At 38.8% G+C, this 23,036-nt stretch overlaps 1 protein-coding gene across 1 annotated transcript; it reads right to left on the minus strand.

Annotated features, from left to right (window-relative positions):
* Positions 1 to 476: 476 nt before the first annotated feature.
* Positions 477 to 19,472, minus strand: Cldn16 (claudin 16). Its single transcript, XM_057765991.1, has 5 exons — positions 19,320 to 19,472; positions 9,185 to 9,287; positions 4,942 to 5,106; positions 1,428 to 1,619; positions 477 to 610 (listed from the first exon to the last, which is right to left on the minus strand). The coding sequence occupies exons 1-5, from the start codon at positions 19,431 to 19,433 to the stop codon at positions 477 to 479; spliced, it is 708 nt and encodes a 235-aa protein (XP_057621974.1). The 5' UTR covers positions 19,434 to 19,472.
* Positions 19,473 to 23,036: the final 3,564 nt, after the last annotated feature.

Genomic DNA, 23,036 nt, shown 5'->3' on the forward strand with positions numbered 1-23,036 from the left:
AATACAGTAGATTCTGATATACAAGTTTAAATTTAGAACAATAACCTTCCTTCAAGTTACTGACGAATTCCCTGAGAATATAAAAATTGTGCTTAGAGTCGGGGAGAGGTAAGAGCTCCTCGATCCTTTCAAAATTAGAACCTTGGACCTGTTTTAAATTGCTTTGTGTTTCTGAAGCATCATTTCACTTTAATATCACCCTGCCATAATCTCCAAAGACAATAAAGACACCTGAAACATATTTCTACATTCTATCAGCCTTAACTCAAAATATACCGAGACTGTGAGGGAACAGTAGCGAGACTCATAGAAGATGTGACAGCAACATTAGAAATATTTTGATTGAACCAACAAATAATACATTGAATTTGAAATGTAAATAAATGCTCCAAAATTGATCACTTGTTTTTCTTAGTTTAAATACATTGATTGATTAATTAAACAATGTATAAACACAGATTGACATTTGGCCGATTTTACACCCTGGTGTCTACAGCATACATTTTGGCTGTCTCTGTCCGAGGGGCCATGTAGGACCTCACCACGGAAGTACCTGCCATGGAATAGCGTTTCCTCATGGCATAGGAATAGTTCCTCTCCGGTATGACACCTGTTTCAAAGAGATAAATGGAGAGAAATGAAATAAATGTGATCCATTTAACTTTCAAAAATAAAAAAATCTAGTCTTTTTTTATGTTTTTCTCTAAAACAGACTAAACACACCTGCACAGACAAACACATGCTTTGTGCACACACCATACAGACACAGATACATACACACTCCACACTCATATGCATGCACATACATACATACACATTCAAACACACAAACACTCATATACATATGCATACAGTTACACACATGCACTCTCTCTCTCCTCTCTCTCTCTCTCTCTCTCTCACACACACACACACACACACACACACACACACACAGGTCTCAGTTGAAATCATCCAAGAATGAGGTTCTCAGTATTTCAAACTGAAGCTTAACTTTAGATTGAAAATGTGGCTGATTTTTTTTTGTTGTTGTTTTGTTTTATGATTAAGATATCTTGGCATTTTGGTTATTTTTTTTTTTAGAAAACTAATATCATACATTAGGTTCCTACAAAAAATATTGATTGACCCTTATTCAAGCTCTCCATTTACCCATAAACATTAACTTAGTTGATTTAGAGAAGCTAGGTACCATGGTACATGAACTACTAGTGCATGTTTAGATACTGGACAGAGTTGCAGCTCTGGGTTTCCTTGGCCACTAGCATCTACTCCTTGGAAATAAACCCTGAATGCAGCAATTGAGTTGTCTTTGAACAGCTGAAACTGTGAAGGCTATCAGAGCCATTCGGTCTGATGAGAGGTGTTTTCTTCGGATTGAGAAAGATGACTATAAAAGAGGAGCTCTTACTCTGCTTTGTCCTTACCTTTAAAGAGATACAAACAGAAGGTGAGGAGACCTCCAGCCAAAAAGCAACCCAAAGACCCAGCCATTCCAAGCCAGCAGGACCAGCCAAATTTATATTGGATCCCAAGAAATATATTGTGTATAATTAGAGAGGAACGCTCGACATAGACATCCACAGCATACCACACAGAGCCAACAATTCCAGGGGCACCTGAAAGAAATGAGGTGGATCAGGAATAATACAGAGCACTTTCCAAATTTTAGTCACAAGGACCTGCTTATTGTTCAAAATGCATCTGAAGCATTAGCATTGCTACATGATTCACGAACAACTGAAGTTTGGACAGCTTCTACCATTGCCCTCAATATTTCTCTTCACAGAACAAAACGCTGAAATAAAATAACACAGTGCTCATCTGTTTCTGAAACTCTAAATGCTTGCTGGGATTTTTTTTAGACGTTTCCCATTTTTCCAAATTTATTTTTGTACAGTCATGTATCACTTAACAGAGAAATTTGTGTGGTGGTGTGCTGTACACCTGAGCTACATGGCAGGTGCATGTGCCTACAAACACAGATATAAAAATATCATAGCTCATTGCTTCTGAAGCTACAGTGAACAAAACAATTTGCAACTGAGGTCCATATCAAGAGACAACAGTGCAGGGAAAAGATGCAGCATCCGTGAGTGGGAGGGGTCTGCTAGCACAGGGTACAATGCTTTATAGAAAACACGCTTTTTTATTTTTAAAGTGGAAGGAGTACACTCTAAATTAATGGTAAAAATATATTATCTATAATATCTGGTAACATACTATACATTATCATCAAATACCATGTACTATAGTTTTGTATGTTCATCAGTGCCAACACTGCCACAACTGTATGAGTAATGCTTTATGCTGCGATGATATGACAGTTACTGCATTGCTAGGCAAAATAAATTATTAGTTCCAGTATATTCTTATGAGGCTTCCATCATATATATGACTTATCCCTGAACAAAATGCCTTATGTGGCTCAGGATTGTTTCATAGAAGAAAATATTCAAAACAAAATTTGAAAACAGGAAACACAGAAACACAAATAGCATGGAACATGTTTTCATTCTATGTTAATTTTTTTCTTTCTGAGACAGAATTTCTCTACACAGCCCTCACTGTCCTGGAATTCAGTATATAGATTAGACTGGCCTCAAACTCACAGAGATCCACCTGCCTCTGAGTGCTAGGATTAAAGGTGTAAACCACCATACCCTATGCCTTCTATGTTAATTTTCAATGGAAAGTATATGCTGTTTAAAAAAATTCTGTGTTTCTAAAACCCTTGTCTGAAGCTCTTCCAGATACATAATCAACACCTGAATGCAAACTGTGATGACTCAGATACACAGCCAACAGTCACATGTAATCATGTTCTCCCAGACATGCAATCAACACATGTAACCATGCTATCCCACATAATACACAGCCAATTTCCACCTGTAATCATGCTGTCTCAGGCACACAGTTAACACACACATGTAAACTGTGCTGGCACAGATACACAGTCAACACTCATGTGAACTGTACTGTCACAGATACACAGTCAACACTCACATAATCTGTGCTGTCAATCATAGCACCTTGCTGTGCTGCATAGTTTTATGTCAACTTTATACAAGCTAGATTGTTCTGAAATTGAGAAAGTGAGAAAATCATATCTGGCAGTGAGGCATTTTCTTAATTAGTGGTTGATGGGGGAGGGACCAGCCCATCATGGCTGGTGCCCTCCGTGGGCTAGTGATTCTGAGTTCTATAAAAAAGAAAGTTGGTAAGAAAGCCATGAGGAACAAGCCAGTAAGTAACATCACTTTATGTCCTCTTCATCAGCTCCTGCCTCCAGGTTTCTGCTTTGTTTGAGTCTCTGATATGAATTCCCTTAGCAATGGACTATGATATGGAAGTAAAGCCAAATAAACGCTTTCCTCCCTTACTTGCTTTTGGCCATGGTGTTTCAGCATAACAATGGCAATCCTAACTAGAATTCATGCTATCCCAGATACAGAGTTAACACTCACATGTAAACTGGGCTATCTAAGATACACAGTCAGCATCCACATGTAAACCGGGATGTCCCAGATACAGTCAATATCCACATGTAAGTGCGGCATCCCAGATACAGTCAGCATCTACTTGTAAACTGGGCTATCCCAGATACAGTCAGCATCTACTTGTAAACTGGGCTATCCCAGATACAGCCGCATCCACATGTAATCTTGGCATCCTATATACAATCAGCATCCACATGTAAGCTGGGCTATCCAAGATACAGTCAACACCCACATGTAAACTGGGCATCCCAGATATAGTCAGCATCTACATGTAAACTGAGCTATTTCAGATAGAGTCAACAACCACATATACACTTGGCTATCCCAGATACAGTCAACATCCACATGTAAACTGGGCTATCCCAGATACAGTCATCATCCACATGTACACTGGGCATCCAGATACAGTCAACATCCACTGTAAGCTGGGCTATCCCAGATACAGTCAACATCCACATGTAAACTGGGCATCCCAGATACAGTCAGCATCCGTGTGTAATCTAAGATGTACAGTCAATACCTACATCTAAACTGTATCCAGTACTGTTCAATTCAGTGTGCTAGGGACAGGAAGGAAACAAACAAATCCTATTTACAAAATAAAAAAAAACACCCTGCCTTTCCTTTCTAGTAATGGATGTACCATATTCCATATCATGTCAAAATGAACCAAGAAATTACATTCCTTTTCCATTTTGACTAAAGCCTACAGATTAGTCTTCTAACAACAGACTGGCTTTAAATGGTAGTACAGGGGCTCCACTATCTGAGGTATAAATTGTATATCAAAAGTTAGGTCTAAAAGAGAAAGGTGACAAGTGAGAGATAAAGCAATATGTGGAAAGGGTGTTTTGAAAAATATTTCGCCTGTGGAAAAAAACAAATCTTCCCTCCTAGAGGGTTGGTAATATTTATTTTAAACATTTTTGGGTTTATAATCCTAAGTGTTCATCCAAGCAATTCAAACACATAACCATTAGAAAAAGGTATGTTACCATCACTTTCTATAATATTGTTACATTTACCAACTAATTTGAAAATACCACTTCTCGAACTTCAAAACAGAATGCATGCTTTAAAAATCTATGTGTATGGCAGACTATTTCTATACAATGCTTTCAATGCTTAGTTTATTCAGACCTCTTAATTTGACTATATATTTTAATACCTAAACAGATTTCCTTCAGTAACTTGAATGTTTGTTTTATTGTTTTATAAAAAGACAAGAGTATCTAGTGACATCTTCAAAAATCTTCTAGAACAAAGTTATACAACATTAAGCTTGTTAAATGAATTCACTGGTATATATAAGAACTGTCCACTGTGAGGAGGAAGGTTATGGATAAAGGTCTTTAAATGAGGAGAAATGATAAATTCCGTAGCACAACACAAGAACGATCAGGGACTCACAGTCTCTGACTATAACAAACCAAGCCAGTACCTGCAATAAGTAATGTGGTCCCGGCAACAAAGCAGAGGCGGACTTTAATATGTGGCTCATCAGGTAGGAACTTCACACAGTCAAGACCCAGGAGCAGGGTGATAAATCCAAAGCCAGCAAGGATGTTCGCGGTAATCATCAGTGCTCGGGTTACCACCAACTTCACTGGGAGAGCATGGAGTCACAGCAGAGAAAAGAGGAGACATAACTCCCACAAGAACATTACAGAATACAAGGTTAGACACAATGTAAGTCCACACATAGATTTCAGAATTGGTGTTTATATAAGCATCAACATGAGTGCCATCATTTCCCAGAAATTCAAAACTGCCGTGAAGCCACTGCAGTTACACAGACTTCTACATAAGAAGGGATGGGGATATGGCTCAGAGACAGAAGACTGTGCTAGTCCAGGAGACCTCGTGTTTCATTCTAAATTCTAAAAACAAAGGAAATTACACCCCAATAGTGTATGAACTACTGCTACCTGGATCACAGGAAAGATGAATACATTCATTCCTTTTTTAAACTAATTATATTTTATTTTCATTATAATCTGAAACCTTCTTGTTTTTAAGTAGTTTTTTCCAATGAGGAGATAAAATTCTAGTTTATTTTTGTGGAAATACAGCCAATTTTCCATGTCCAAAATTTTAAGATGTGTATGATGTGCCTGCAGAAAAAAAATAAATAAATCAAAGCATGAAATTTCCTCTTACATTATCAGGAGGTAAATATACCCTACATGTGTCCTTATATTAATACAATGGTTTCTACCAACTGTCCCCATGACAGGATCTGGAATTGCCTAGGAGATAAGTCTCCAGAAATATTTCTGAGGGATTATTTTCCCTCTAGACCTGCCTGCAAAGGATCATCAATAAAGTTAATTAAGATGGAAAAAAATCTATCCAAAAAGTGTGCAGCACCATTTCCTGGGCTACATAAGAAGAATCAAGTGAACTGACCACAAGCATTCACCCTACTCTGCATCGCAATTATGAGTGTAATGGGACCAGCTTCCTTAAGTCCCTGTCACCTCAGCTTCCTCAAGTCCCTGTCACCTCAGCTTCCCTGCCTCAAAACTAAAAGAATGACTATGAGAAGTCTAAGTTTTATCAGCTAGATTGCTTATTTTCTTTATTTCAACACACCTTCTTGATTATCTGTGGCATATTTAAGTGGCTCTCCAACTAATGAGAAAACTTTGGCCCATGTAAGGCCATTAATGGCATTAGGATGGGATACTCTGACTTCTTCCATATCTACATAGGCCCAGGTTTCCTCTTTCTCTAAAGCCTCTCTCATTTTCTGTTCCATACAGAGAGTCTCTGTGAAACTCTAGGACTTGAGCCCATGGTCAGTTTGGTTCCAGGAGGACAGATGTGCAAGCAAAATGTTCAGGCTAGCTATAGAAAAATTGCATTTGGAGGAGGTTGAGTTCTGGCTACCAGAAGAGAGTTAACATTCTTATTTGGGGTTGTTCAAACTACCTTTATGAAGAGAAGTCCCCCAGGACAAGTGCCCATCTAGGGTCACACACCAGGTATAGGTAGACAACACAAATTGCAGGAGTTATCTAGCTCGGTTCTATGAATTTAGGAGAAACTGAGGGGACCAGGACCTTCTTCCTTTCGTTGTTTCCATTGAGAAGTCAGGTGTAATTCTGATAGGTCTGCCTTTATATGTTATTTGGCCTTTTTCTTTTGCAACCCTTAATATTCTTTCTTTATTCTGTATGTTTAATGTTTTGATCATTATATGACAAGGGGTCTTTCTTTTTTTTGATCCAGTCTATTTGGTGTTCTGTAAGCTTCTTGTATCTTCATATGCATATCTTTCTTAAGGTTGGGAAAGTTTTCTTCTATGAACATATTTTCTGTGCTTTAGAGTTGGACTTCTTTTATCTTTATTATTCTTTCATGGTGTCCCATATTTCCTGGATATTTTGTGTTAAGCTTTTGTTAGATTTAATGGTTTTTTTTGACCAATGAGTCTATTTCCTCTATTGTATTTTTAGTGCTTGAGATTCTTTCTTGCATCTCTTGTATTCTGCTGTTTATGCTTGCATTTGCGGTTCTTGATCATTTTTCTCATAATTTCCATTTCTATAATTCTTTTGGTTTGTATTTACTTTATTGTCTCTATTTTGGTTTTCAAGTCTTGAATAGTTTATTTCTTCTGTTTTATTGCTTTTACTTGGATTCTTTAAGGAGTTTGTTGATTTCCAATTTTTTGTTTGTAATTTTCTCTATTTCTTTGAGGGAATTTTTCATTTCCTCTTTAAGGGCCTCAAACATTCTCCTAAAGTTACTTTTTAGGTCATTTTCATCTGCTTCATCAATATTTGGTTGTTCATGTCTTGCTGTTGTAGGGACACTAGTTTTTATTAGTGTCACATTGCTCTTTATGGTGTTGAATATGTTCTTTTCTTGTCTACTTATCTTTTCCTTTGATTGGTGTATTTTGGGCTGTGTGTCTAGTAATCAGTCTTCCAGGTGGATCCAAGGCTCAAATGGTGGCTTCTCATGGTACAGTCAGGGCCATAGTTGCAGTTACCCTGGAGGTCACTTGATGTTCCCAGAGGTTTCTCAGTGCACCCAGGGGTTTGCTCTGCAATCCAAGGGTTCTTTTGAACTTGATAACCATGGAAGTTTCTTGCTTGGGGCTGCTCCCACTAAACCCACTCTCTTGGTCTGCTTTGGCAGAGGTCACTGTCTCAAGCCTGCTACAGTGAGGTCTCTGGCTTGGGCCTGTTCCCTCAGTGGTGACTCCCTTGTACACAGGCTCCTGTGGAGGTCGTTGCCGCTGGCCTGCTCCAGCAGAAGTCACTAGCTCAGGCCTGCTATTTGGGGGTTGCTGCCTTGGGTCTGTTTTGGCAGAAGTCTCAATAAATGGGTTTGTTTCCTACCCTGAAGAGCTGAGTTGAAGCCCCCCGAAGCCCAGAAAGAAGGAATAAACTAACTCTCTGACCTTCACAACTGCACCATGGAATGTTCATGCCCACACCCACCCAAACACAAACATTAGTTTATAGTAAATAAGAAAATAAATGAATAGGATAATAAACAAATAATTAAGAAAATAAAAAAAAATTATGTTTGTCTTGTTGGCTTTGTCTATGCATTGCATTTCTGGAATAGGCTGAGAGTCTGTTATAAGCTTCTAGTCATCAATTCATGCTGGTTATTTTTCTGTGTGTGCATGTATGTGTATTTGTGTGTCTGTCTGTCTATGTAGATAGAACTAGCTGAATATAGGGGGGAAAGTAATAAAATGGCCTTATAAATTATGGCAAAAATATTTCTGACACCTAACTCCCAAAATACAGATGAAGTTTTTGTTGTTGTTGTTGTTGTTAGTTAGTTTGTTTGTTTGTTTTTGAAAATTGCTCTGCTTAAGTGTTTTATCCTGCACTGAAATAAATGTCTGGGATAAAATAGCATACACAAGACCCATTTTTTATTTATCTTTTCATGGGGTACTACCAGCCATTATTGGCTCTGAAAGACTAATAACATTTTCCTTTAGTCGCAGGTCTGGTATTTCTTGGCAAGGTTCAAAGTCCTAAGTAAATAAGTCACTGCCTTGGAGAAGGAATGAGGGCATCAACAATGGATTGTTAATTTAAAAGATTGCTCTATTTATGTAAACATGGCCTTGCAAATATTGAGGTAGGATTTAAAGTTAAAAGAAAGATGAAAGAATTGACTCCAACATGGAGGGTGATGATCCTCTCACGTACTGGTGTTCTCATGTACCAATTCCATATCCTCTGTCTGTCTTTGATTCTGTCTCTCTGCATCTCATACTCTATCTTAGCAAATCTTCAATTGAGAAAAGAAAACCCAATAAGAGTTCTACTTGAGCTAAGTCATAGTTGAAGCATATCTATGAATGCTATTCATCTAGGTTGTTGATCCTAATCATAAAATTCACAGCACCCAAAGGAAAAGTTTCAACTATTAAAATATTTACTATAAGCCTACTGTATCTTAGGCAATGTGCCAGGTCCCTTATTACATAGTTCAGACAATATTTTTAGCATAAAGTGTTTTACAAACTCAAGGGGAAAGGTGAAATATTATAAACGATTCAATTAACATTTCAAAAATGACACCCATTTCTAATTGCCAATATTTCAAATTGGAGCATTAATACCATACAACGGTAAGCAAAACCAAATAAAAATTTGAGCTCAGCTTCCCTTCCTGGCAAACAAGAAGGTTGATAGTATACGTACAGGAATGTTCTGCATAGATTGAGTCATACTCATCACAGGTGCGAATCCCATCAAAAGCATTTGTGACGCACTCCCACCAGAGGCCTCGGCATTGTGTGCTCACCTGGAGGTGAGAAAAGACATGTGTAAAACAACATGAAGCCAACTTCATTTCCTCTTGGTCAAATGGAAGCTCAGTTATCCTATTTGCTAGCCAAGTACAGTGGTTACTGGCATGATTAGAATTCTGTTTATGACTGAGTGATGGTGGCACATGACTTTAATCCCAGCAATTGGGAGGCAGAGATAGGTGGATATCTGTGAATTCCAGGCCAGCCTGGTCTACAAAAGCTAGTTCCAGGACAGCTAGAATTGTTAAACCAAGAAATCCTGTAAAAAGAGAGAGAGAGAAAGAGAGAGAGAGAGAGAGAGAGAAAGAAAGAAAGAAAGAAAGAAAGAAAGAAAGAAAGAAAGAAAGAAAGAAAGAAAGAAGTCTATTTATATAAAGCAATGCATGTTAGGAAAGTTTCCCTTAAACAATGACAATTAGACAATTAAAGGCTTTCTGGGCCAAGAAATGAATTTACTTCCTGATAAGAGGGGGTTTGTGGAGAAATAAATCATGGTTGAAAGGACTAAAACCAGAACTAAATCTATTCTTCTGTCTTTGAGTCATGCTTTAACCCAAAGACAATCCATTTCACTTCCATGTCCTAACATTTACTCATAAATAAATCTATAAAACAATAGACGGTAATGTTAATGTCTCAAGTCTATCAGTAATGCACATTAATTCATCTTCATTACAGGCATTGACTTTCATGAAGAAAGATGCTGTTTTATATGAGGTTCATAAATTTAAAATTAGCAAAGAAAACCAATAAATGATTAAGGCAACAATAAATGACTGAGAATCCCTGATCATCTTCCTGGCTGTTACACTGACATATTACAAATGTTTAAGCTATGACATGAATATAAAGGAACTGAGAAGTAATCTAATATAATTTGACAGCTGTACACCACTTTTACTTAGAATTGGCCTGCAGAAGATAATGTCCACTTAGAGCAAAGCAGTCCCAGTGCCCTCACACTCTAATCCTTTATTGGTGGACTGGAAGTCACCATAAACTTTAAACAAAACAATGGTAAACATCTCAGCAGACAGCAGCTTCAAGTATTCTTGACAGAGCTCATGAATATGGAGCAGAGACAATATGATTGTTTCTTCAGATTCAATAACATATCCTATTACCTTGAAAATCTAACGCTAGCCTAGAAAACGTTGAGAGGTACTGTGGAAAGTCACATTTTAAACCCCATCCCCAAAGAATAAATAACAAAGAGAGGGGTGTTGAAATGGTAACCATGGGAAGGGAAAGGACAGAAAAACATTTTCCAAAAAAAAGAAAATCACATTGAGGTGAGCATAGTGACACGGTAACATGAGCACTCTGAAACCCTTGCCCGTGTTCTGCGTGGGACTTGAAAAAACTCTGCTGATACTCTCATTATTGCTTTTTGTGTAAAATATTTGTAATTGACGGTGATTAACAATCATATTGAGTTCATACTTTGAAGGATCTGCTGTTGAAGTATATTATCATGTCATTTGTTTCTTGAAGAGCATTAACGGAATATTTACAAATAAGGACATAGAGAAACAGGAAAGGAAAAATACTGTAACAATTTAGTCAACAATAATACAGGAGACAGGCTGCAACTGAACCACAGGTGTGTGTAATTCCAAACCTTGCTTGTGGAATACTTACAACGTGTGTTGTTGCTGTTTTTGTTGTTGAAGACAGCCTTTGGTGAAATGCCCTTATGTGGGACCTCACAAAGGTATAAAATTCTGATTTGTTATCCCACGCCGACTCTCCTCCCCACTTGAGTCTCTGACCATGCCAAGCCCAAGCCAGAGCAAGACAGCAAGCAAGACCCCTCCTCTTCCTTATAAGAGATCGTGTCCCCAGACAGAAGCTGTGTCCTAAGGCAGGCACTCCAAAACTGGTGATGGAAAGAATTCACACAACATGGACCTAACTTGATTCTCATGCCAAGGCTCTCATTCTTCAAATCACCACTTTGGCAGGTTGTCCCTACAGTGCTCTAGATTTTATGAAAGGGTTATCTGACTGAGAGAACACAGAGGTCAAGGGTCTAATGAAGAAAATCCGTCTTGAACAACCTGATATGATTTCTAAAGAAAGATATGTACATATACATGTATATGAGCATAAGCTTTAAGTACAAACTGACACTTTTAATAGCTATGTCATAACTTTGGGCAAAATCTTCTCTGTTTTGAATTTCAATTTCCTCACCCATACAAGGGAAATAATGACAAGGTAGTTAAAAGTATTAAAAATCAGGAGCTGGAGAGATGCCTCAAGGTTTAAGAGCACTGGCTGCTCCTCCAGAGGTACTGAGTTCAAATTCCAGCAAACACATGGTGGCTCACAACCATCTATAATGGGATATGATGCCTTCTTCTTATGTAAGACATACATTTAGATAGAGTATTCATATATAAAAATAAATATTTAAAAATCAAGCTTAGGAAACTATTAAAAATTACTAACCCATAGTATAAATTATTACTGCAAATGAAAATGGTAGTGAATTTCTAACACGAATTAAGGAGTGGCTATATTGGGTTTCACTGAAAATGATAATAGTAAAAATTGTTAGATATAATAGAATGAATGGCAGCCTTCTAAAAGATTCAGCCATGACTATGACTATGGGCCTGATTGCAGACATAACTGAATTAAAGACCTGAAAAGAAGACATCACATTGGATTGTGCAGACAGATTTTGAACTAATGTATAATGGTGTTCTTATCGTATGTTCACAAATGGAAGGCACAGGTAGAAGGGAAGGAGACCACAGGAACACTCAGTGATGGCAGCCACAACTATACTAATCACAGACAACTCACAGCCATTATAATCTGAAAATATCCAGAGCAAGTCTCCCTGGAGCATCAGAGGCAATGAGTGAAGCTTTGCAAAGATCTTGATTGTAAAGTTCGGGTCTTCAGGACAATGAGAGATTAATTTCCTTATGGTCATTTGTTATGGCAGCCTCAGGAAACTGATATAGCTGAGTACATATTGACACACAAGACTCTGAAGGAAAGGAGGCCTTGTTAGTGTCCATGTCCTCAGTCTCTCAGCTCACAGATTTGTTTTATTATAACTTAAATGGCACACTAAAGATATGCAGGCATTGTTCTGTAAGTAAACAGTGAATTTTCACATTTTTCTACTGTCCGAATCAACTGGGAAAACATCCTTGCTACGCTATACATGGCTACTCCTGCTATACACGGTGTAACTCACACACCATCCTTACTACTAAGGGAATTCAGCTATAATCCAGTACTGGTGTCAATTTCAAGGCTATTGATCATTTACCCGCCATGAGCATATTTCGAGAAGCAATGAGGTCATTAGAGGAAGCAAGGAATTCAGTTTCATTAGGCATTAATGCTAGGGGCACACCATTAAATCTCTTGGCATTCACACTCGGCTAAGAGACGTGAGAATGGGGGCCAAAATTAACTAAACTTCTGTGTTAATACAGCACTTACTGCAGATACCCTTAAAGGTGCCTTTGTACACAAAATACAAGGTTAAAAGACTTTTCTGCTATCACTTTAGGAAAGCCCTCCTTGCTACAGTTCATCGCTTTCACTACCTGTGATAAAATGGCTTATTGGGAACTGTTTTATGAGGTAAGCCAACAGAAGTTCTCAAAAGCCTTAAAATAAGGTTCTTTAAAGGCTAACTAGTGCTTAAATAGTGTAGCTAACCTTTCTTACAGAGCAAACACTGTAAAATCAGAACTAAGAACTTAATCTCACAGGGTCATTTGAAATCGTCAATTCTAATTTTGATCTTATTCCTTTTAACATGCAATCGTCCTGTTTAACCCAGGCAGTAATGCTGAAGGGATGTATGCTTCAGTGACGTCACTGCTCCCCAGAGTGAGATGTGGATCATTTCCCACACCAGAAGATGAAGTTCTCCAAAGCATCCACAAAGCAGAAGCCAAAGCACATCTTCCAACGGCTCGCCACTACTCAGCGTGGAGAGATGCACAAACAATCAGACACTTGACTTCCCTTGCCCACTTGGTCAGTTCATCTCCTAAACTCCATGTGGATAGCAGCATTTAGCCAAAAGTGAGTGGCTGCTTGCCATTTCACTCACACACAGTGGCTTTGCCTGGTTCCTCAGTACACTGAACTATTTAAACTTGGTCACTACTAAAATGGTGCTCCTTTCTCTCCACTTGTCAAATTTCTACTAGGAATTCAAGCCCCACCCCTTCAAAGACGTTTCTTTTTCTATAAGGCACCCCCTATGCTCTTTCTAGCTGGAGTTTATCTCCTCCTCCTCTGTGATTCCACAGGAATTTATCTACAATGCCATGTTCTAATGTGTTTCACTGAATGCTTGTCATGTGCTAACTAGCAAGTCAACTAAAGCTGGGAATGGGGCAACAGCAGCTTACATGTGGCTCCTTATTTTCCTCCTTCTTGGTGTACAACAGATGCTCCATAGATATTTACCAGAGATAAAAGTCTATCAATTATTGTCAACCCACACAAATGTATGTTAACTCTGCTTTGACATCTGAAGGCCGAGGTGGTCAGTGCTACACAATGCACTTCTTACTTCCTAGGTACATATGTCCAGTTGTTAATTCATTTTTTGTTTTGGTTTGATGCAACAGAGATGCAGTGAGTAGTGTAAGCTGTCCTAGAACTTGCAGTAATCCTCCTGTCTCACACTCTTGAGTTCCAAAATTACAAAGATGGATCACCACATAAATGCACATAAAGCAATTTATTTTTTCTTAAAAACATCTTTCCTTCATTCTCTCAGTAATATGCTACATTTTGTAACACGTTCCCCCTTAGTTCATGTGTACAAATGCATCCTAAATTTATTTAATGTGGACCTCATTGCAGGAGGAAATCATGAGCTGCATAGGAGTCCATACATAGTCCCAAAAGTCTGCTAAAAGAACTTGAAACCAAACAGGAGGAAAAACTGTTAAAATGGTCTATAAATATAATATATAATAATTTTAATACATACTTTATGTCTGGAAGAATTATAGCATCAGTAAGGCAAATAGAAATCCCAGGAGAAAACCTGATTATGAGGGTGAAATAAATTCTAATGTGAGCAATCTTCCTTTGAGGTAATAAAAGTTTAGTCATAATGGTGCTCAGAATATAGCGATTTCCAGGAAATAATTAACAAAAAATTAACTGGAAATTGAATCATCCTACATAAACATTTTCCCCCTCCTGGTAATGAGGGGACCATACCAGCAACTTTCTTAAGAAAGTATTGTTTCTAAAATAAATAAATACACATCCTCCAAGATAGTTAGCGTCATAATAATGTTATTAATCTTCCTAACTCTTGTCCATTGTGAACATTCACTGGTAGATAGATAACTTCTGTTACAGCACCCCATTGTCTGCCTTGATCCTCAAGTAAAACAATAATCAGTCATAAGTATGAAGCTGAGCAAATCACTGCCCAGAGAAATAAACAGCATTAGTCTAAGAGAATCAATAGAAGAAATGAGGCCAGAGCTTCATTCTTCAATCTCTCAGTTCAGTGGGCATTATACAAAATGTCATCTCCTCCCCCAAAACCAGACAAAACAATGAACTATAAATTAATCATAATATATCTGACATTTATTGGCTGATTTGTGTTTACCTGGTGCTGTGGTAAATACTTTGTAATCCATGGACTCATTTAATTCTCAGAAGAAGCTATGTCAAAGGAGTTACCATTCTCCTAGTATAGGGGAGACAAAGGGAATTTAACTTGAGTGCCTCTGGTATTGGGTATAGTTGTTATTATATACTTCCCCATTGAAGAACTGTTTCAGCCACCATGCTAAGCTAAGCCAGAAAAAAATACAGTGTTGTAGGGAGCATGTTCCTTGACTTCAGTGTAGAAATTCATATTTCCATTTGAACACTGGGTGAGTGACCCCATAATCAAGGCAGTGACTTCAAGTTGCTAAGGTAAATTTCAGCCTGGCTTCTTTCTTCCCATTACCTTCTCTAGCACAGGCAGTCAACCCCCAACCCCATTCATCTGAAACAGAGTTTCCTACATCTTTCCATGTCGTTCTACATCAACTACCAATAATATTTACACGACTATTGTTTTTCTCCTGATTTTTTTTTTTTTTCGAGACAGGGTTTCTCTGTGGTTTTGGAGCCTGTCCTGGAACTAGCTCTTGTAGACCAGGCTGGTCTCGAACTCACAGAGATCCGCCTGCCTCTGCCTCCCAAGTGCTGGGATTAAAGGCGTGCGCCATATCCTCTAAATGGTCTCTTCATAGCCCCTTTGGCCCCCTTGAACCATCCGCCAGGAGCAGCCAGACAGGCTGATATTTCTAAAAGGCATCTATGTATCTGCCTACAGTGAGGCATTATTGCCTTTGGGACTGGACCTATATTTTGCATACCACTTTAAGACTTTGATTACCTCACCCTATAATTTACTGTCTACATCAGGAAATGTGAACAATACAACAAACATACAGCACTCTCACACTGATAGCTCTGTGCATTCCATTTTTTTGTCTAGGACACTCTCTGCTCCTCCTTCGCTTACTTTTCCAGTCCTACTTTAGAGGTAACTTGCAGGAAGACTCCTCTGATTATCCAAAACAGTGCATGGTATTCACTTACAGTTGCTCATCATCAAATATAGGACTTGTCACACTGAACTGTAACAGTCTGTGTCCCTAACTACACTGTGAATCACCTATAGATGCTTCAGGGAGCACAAGCCATGTAACCAGGAACCTGCTGTAGTGAGAGCCAAGCTGTAGATGCTGAGGACTCTTTGTGGAATGAGAAGAGATAGGAGCAACATGAAGACCAAATGAAAGAGAGAAGGAGATAAAAGAGAAGGATAAAAAAGATAAAGGAAAGAAATGAGGAAAAGAAAAGAGGGAGGAGGGAAGAGAAAGAAATAAAAGGATGTGAGGGAGATATTGAGGACAGGGCTGTGGAATGTAGGAAATGAGAAATGAGGATATGGAACAGAGTACAGCTAGGGAGCACTCACAGCAAACTCCTAATGGAAGGTTTTATGCTTTTGTTTTGTTTTTCTGAGGAAGCTATGGATATCTTTGGTCTCATTTAACTAGCCATTGATTGCTCAGTGGTTGCAGACAGTGAAAGAATCCAGACATTAAGAAAAAGGCGACAAAAGGACTATGGAATTCAACCCCATCTTATATTTGAGAAAGAGAACTGAAGACAAATGGTGTGATTTCCCTATGAGAAGACAGCTAATAGGAGCAAGACGCTAAGTGACCACAGGCTTGCAAAACTTTCCACCTGTTCTCTTCAGCCCCCAAATCTTCCCAGGAACAGCAGACTTAAGGATTTAGTGAGGGCAGAGAGTGGCTCAGTGTTAGGGTCGTGCCCACTGTTCTTCCTGGGTGCTGTTTCTTTTTTCCTGGTTCTTTTACTAAATACAAAGAATTTCACCTTTCAAGGAGGGTGTACCATAGTAAAATCAAAGAATATCTTTCTTTGTGTCTTACTTTGTGCCTCCTATTTTGGCTTACATCCTTTCCCAAGCCTGGGACTTTTCCCCATTCCGTATTTTTGCCACACTGTCCTGTTTTGCAAAGCCCCTGCTGCCATTTCTACCCTTGGAAACTGCATCATTTGCAGGCTTACGTTGATAGCCTGTTCTTCCATAAGACCCATTTCTATATGCCTAATGGGGAGTGACAGCTTTATCAACTCTGCTCCAGTGGTATTCTGCTCATTTACTCCTCAAATATGAACTGATCTATGTCATTTGTTATAGTTCATGCTTATCTTTTTTCCCACCTGCGCTCAGTGTCCATCCCTGAAAGGCAAGATGCATTCCTGTTTTATTGTTGCCTCTTTTAGTATCATAGGCACAACGCTTTTTCACGACATACAATTTATGAACTTGCCAAGTTGAACTAAACCATAGAACCAATTTTCCAACCCACATGTTTACACTAAAAAAGTCATGAGCCAGAATACTTCATCTGCCTCTTTGAATGTTTTCATTTACATATTTTTATCGCACTTACTTCTTCCCCCTAACAATTGCTTAAAGAAAGTGAAACGCTAGTGTGGACTAGTGGTGGCAGGCAAAAGAGAGAACACCTACATGAGTCAACGATGGCCAGAACCTTTACACTTTTGCAAAAAATAATCAATTTTGTTCCGGTCAATTAAAGAAAATATTAAGAGAGATTGATGGCCCTTTAAAAATATTGACAGATGGAGATCGTTAGAAAAAAAAAGTGGATGCTACTGTGTACAAGGTAGTTATCACAAGTAGACTCTTTGGAGAACACATTTCGCTGAGAGGAAAGATGATAAGAAACTATCAACTCTTTGAAGATTTGGATTTACTTGAAATGAATAATCTGGACTGCTCATCTCATTCATTTGAACTGGTGATAATCTTGTACCATGTGGATGACAGATGGATTGACAAAGTAAAATCAAAGGGAGACGCTGCAACTGTGCCGGAGTTCCTGCCTCCCTCTGAGCAAGCCCGACTTTTGAAAACTCTATTTCTTAACGGAGACGGTTAACAACTCTCTCACTGGGAGCCAAAAGACTTTCAAACTGCTTTAGAAAATATTTAACCAATGGCTTTGGATGGGATTTTACATATTTTAAAAGCGTTTTTTAAAACTCAATTTAAAGTGTGCTCAAGTGCAACATATTTCTCTATTGATCACCCCTGACTGGCAGACTGAATAATGACAAACTAATAGAAGCCGAGTGTTTGATCCACACTCTCCCCTGAGCACCATCCAAAGGGCACAGTTTTTTCTTCATTACTGTGCAAATGCATTGTATCCCAGCTCTCCCTGCAAAGCAGACGACCCAGAGGACTTCCATGTTACAACAGTTTTTAGGAACAAGCTCTCACTTTTAAGGAGGCATTGACAACAGCATTGGTTTTGAAATATCCCATAGTAATCAGAAAAAAATTTAAACACACACACACACAAGGGAAAGGGTTTCACAACAACATAGAAAAAGTTGTGAGTTTCACCAACTCCAACTTGAGAGTCTAGTAAACAGAATTAGAATAGAAACATATCCGTTCCCCCCCCCACCCAATCTTCCCTAGCCTTCATAGAGATGATGCTACAGTATTGGTAGGTGCAGACCGTTCCCCCTGGATACACAGAAAAAAGAAGACAGATTAACCCTTTACTCTTCTGAGTTCCCCACTCCATGAGTTGTATCTGACCTGCATTCTCCTCAGCACTATTAAGGAAAAGCAGGGAAGGTTGAAGATTTGAATTCTATTCAGCTCTGCCCATATCCCTACTATACTACAGGAAAAAAAAATTGAACTTTGCTTCTTTTCCAAGTGAGAAAAATATCAGACTCCCAAGTGTAAGTTCACCCAGTTGTCTCACTCCTAAGCAGTAGTACCTGCTATGTAACCATGTTTAAGTGAAGTTCTTAAGTCTATGCCTATTTCTGAGCTCTGAGATGCACTCGGAAGACTGTTACCCTGAGGGTCTTCTCCTAAAAAGTATCTCTTCCCCATGCTACACCAACTAAGTAGGTTTTATACCCCTTGAGTTCACTTTCCCAAAGGCCTGAGATTATTAGCTCTCTTTCAAAAGGATTTTCACAGAGTTAGCTTGTTCAACACTTCAGGTAATTAGCTTTGGAATGTCTCTCACAGGACTCTGAATTCTGCCATTAAGATTGGCACATGTATCTTAAGATAAAAAAAAAATGCTGTGGTTGTCCCAGTGCTCAGCTTGGTATATAAAAAAGGGAGGGGTGGAGGATTCTGTGGCAGACATTTATAGATAGATAGATAGATAGATAGATAGATAGATAGATAGATAGATAGATGATAGATAAATAGAGATATAGATAATGACTTGTGAAAATGTACCCTTGGGAAAACAGATGGATTATTTAGTTACCTCATTTGTGAAACAGGGTAGCAGTTTACTCTTGCTGCCTGTCTTTGCTTGCATTCATCCTGTGAAACACCTTGGTTTGTGTGTGGGCGTAAGGCCGACAGACATTTTAGATCAAAATCAAGAGGACTGGCTTCTTACCTCCAGAGAGTCATCAGCGTTCACCATCCAACAGTCGGTCCAGGTCGCCACAATCAAAAACGCAGTGGAGCAAAGGGCCAAGGAGCAGGCAACATACTGAAGAAGATCCCTCATGGCAGCCGGCAGACAGGGAAGGGATGCATGAGTAGATGCCATCCCACTGGAATGCTATTGGCTTCGGATGCTCTTGGCCTCTGATGTCAGTACCTAGGGATGAGAGCGCCCAGGCTTTTACTGTTCCTCACCCCTCTTGTAAGCACCTTAAACTGCAGAAAGACTCGTGCAAACAGGTTGTAATCAAGCGAGGGTCCTGGAGGTCACTATCCAGCAGCCACGCTGCCAATCAAAAGCCAGGGCAGGGGAAGAGCTGAACACATTGTCGTGCATGGAAGAAGGAGCCCTGGCTGTGGGCTAACTTGAACCTGTGGCTGTGCCAAGATGGATTCCAGGCAGGGCTGGAGCCTGTAAACTGATCTTACTCAGCCCCTTGGGAGAGGGAGCTGTTCTCCTCCCCCTTTGAAGGTAGCTATATGGTTGACCGATTGCAGTTTTATTGTCAGACTATTTTAATATTCCCAGACTACCTTAGACAGACAAGTCACCAGAGAAAATATGCTAAGCAGGTACTAGCTCAAGCGAGTTCACATTCCAAAGTCTTGGGTAGAACACTTGGCAGGAGGCAAGGCCCAAGGACCCTGAGCTTTCAGGTCAGGGCTGAGAACTAATGTGCATCTGTGAATCATTGTTTTATCTTTATTGATACATGGTGTTTAGACACACTTATTGAGAAGAGCATGGTTTGTTTGCTTGCCAGTTAAATAAAACCCCAAGTGCCTACACGCAAATCACAGAAACTAAAAAGTCAATGGATTTCAATGGCACCCAAATGTGTGACAAATACAAAATACAAAATTGAGGTATTTAATTATTTCCTTTCTTAATGCAAGATATGGTCTTCATGAGTGTGTGTGTGTGTGTGTGTGTGTGTGTGTGTGTGTGTTCAGCTGGCTTACTGTACTAATGTAAAATATATTCATGAAATCATACTAAACGACTTACAGACATGATACTCCACAGATAAGATGCTCCACAGCATCTTAAGAATGCATCAAAGAACCCTTTGTACTGGATCCATTGCTCCTAGAGCAATAGTTCTCAATCTGTGAGCCTCTTCTTGTTTGGGCTTGAACGACCCCTTCACATGGGTGGCCTAAAACGATTTTTAAAAAAACAGGTATTTACATTACAATTCATATCAGTAGTAAAATTACTGGTATGAATTAAATTAGCAGAACTAAAAATTAAAAGCTATGACCTGTAAAGAAAACTAAAAGTTATGAAGTAACAACAAATATAATTGGGGGTCACCACAGCATGAGGAGCTGTATTAAAAGAGACGCAGCGTTAGGAAGGTTGAGAACCGCTGTCTTAGAGCAACAACTTATGCGGTTTTTGTCTGGTTTAAATGCTCACTTCTAAGTCAGTACAGGCACTGTGGAAAACGATGGAGGTTCCTCAAAAAGTTAAGGTATGAAAAAAAAAAATTCAGCATTCAAGATCTTGAACAGACTTCTTCACTTGGTCCTTCATTTCAGCCGAGATAGATAAAACCTAAGGGTTCATTAACTGAGGACTACAAGGAGAAAAAGTATACCAGTTTCTACACGAGGTAATACACTTCAGCCGTAAAAACGATGAAATCCTGTCATTTGCAGGGACCCAGATGAAACAGGAGGTCGTGAAATGAAATACTCCAGGCGCAGAGAGGAAAGCGTTACATGTATCACTTGTTTGCAGGATTCCCCAAAAAGTTGATTTCAAAAACAAATGAAGCAGAATGGTAGTTATGGGAGCTGGAAAATGTGACAGGGAAGGTTACAAACAGTAGGAAAAAATTCAAGTGGTCTGTTTTACAGCAGACTGACTACAGCTACAATAATATGTATTCCAAAATAGCTAGTAAGGTTGTTGAGGATTCTCATCACAGAAAAATGGTAAATGTTGAATGATTGTGCTACTGACTTAGATTTTGGTCATTATATACTCTATACATGATGCTTTGGTCATTGATTTATTTTCATTCAAATATTTTAGTTGTGTGTGTGTGTGTGTGTATGTGTGTGTGTGTAGGCTAGGGATGGTTTAAGGAGTCAATTCTGTCTTTAAACCATGGGTTCTCCGTGGACGGAATCCAGGCAGCCAGCCCTGCCTTGCCCTGCTCCTTCTCTTACCTCCTGAGCCATCCTGGTGGTCCTGTGACACTTCTTAAATAATCATTTCTTTGCTGTGTGAATGAAGACACAGCCTGTCATGTTTGACATACTATATAGTATGACTAAGTTCTGTCAATACTGTTTTGGGGGTACCGGGAATTAAACCCAGCACCTCACTCCTGCAAAGCAAGTGCTTACTGCTGATCCATGCCAGCATAAGCCTAGATTATAAATTAAATCTATTTGATTTTTTTCTTGCAATTAAGTGTTTTTTCAACCTTTTTAAAGTTCAAATCTTCTTGGTGGACTTAAATATTGGCGATTAAATTTATGCAATGAATACACCCTTTCTTTTCTTTCATTAATCAGTTCCTTAGAAACGTGTGTAAATTTGCCTGCTTTGAAGCTTTGGTTTCCAGAAAAGAAAGGTAATATCAACAGTACTATCAAAAGCTATTGACAGAACACCTCTCTTGTTCTTTTTCTTAGTTATGTTTCTCTCCGTTTGAGCCACACCTCTAGTCCTACACCTTGAAATGTTAAGGGATAACTATCGATTTATCCAACCCCTGAAGAAATATTGGGCTCTTTTCCTTACTCTCAAACTACTTGGACCAATCATAGGTTTTTGTTTTGCATTTATTGGTTTGGCAAAAGAAAGAACTGTCAGTATTAGGCATGGTGACGCCAACCTTTAAGGAGATCTTCATGAGTTTTAGTTTCAGGCCAACCAGGGCTATAGAGTGAGACCATGCAAAAAAGGAGGGAAAAGTCTGACATATACATGATAATTAATACCAACCCATTTTAAAAAGTTTTCAGGGGGGTTAAGGGGATAACTCAAAGGGTAAGAGCACTGGCTGCTCTTCCAGGGGATGGAGTTTCAATTTCCAGCACCTGCATGGATGCTCACAACCTTCGGTAACTCCAGTCCTAGGTAATCTAATGTTCTCTTCTAGCCTCCTTGCACATGGTACACAGTTATAAATCTAGGCAAAACACCCACACATATGAAAAGCAGTTTGCAATAATGATTTTGCCTTTTACATTTCCGATTAAAAGATCATGAAAGACTATCAATCAATAGCAACAGGGGTAAAAATTAACACATCCAAGAATTCCTTACATTATTATCCTTATCTCGTAGATTAATTTGAGAAAATGTGCCTAACGAAACAACAACACATGACCAATCCCAGTTCTCTGAAAAGCATCCTAGCATGCTGGAGACGACTGAAGTTACCTCTACCTGGGTGGGTGGCCTTTATGGCTTTAAGTGATTTGTAGCCACTAGGTTAAAAAAAAAAAGTACTTTAGAAATGTTTCAGTTCATCAGAAAGGCTTATATATGTTAAGGTCAAAGAACTATGATAGTAAAAAGAGGTAGTATAGTAAAAATTTATTTGGCATAGTTACCATGCAACAGAGATTGAGATGAGGAGGGAGTGACTGAAGAGTAGAGAATGATTACAAACAGATCATTATCCAAACAGAATCAGTTATT

This window comes from Chionomys nivalis, chromosome 3, assembly GCF_950005125.1.
Source record: "Chionomys nivalis chromosome 3, mChiNiv1.1, whole genome shotgun sequence".
NCBI classification, from domain to species: domain Eukaryota; kingdom Metazoa; phylum Chordata; class Mammalia; order Rodentia; family Cricetidae; genus Chionomys; species Chionomys nivalis.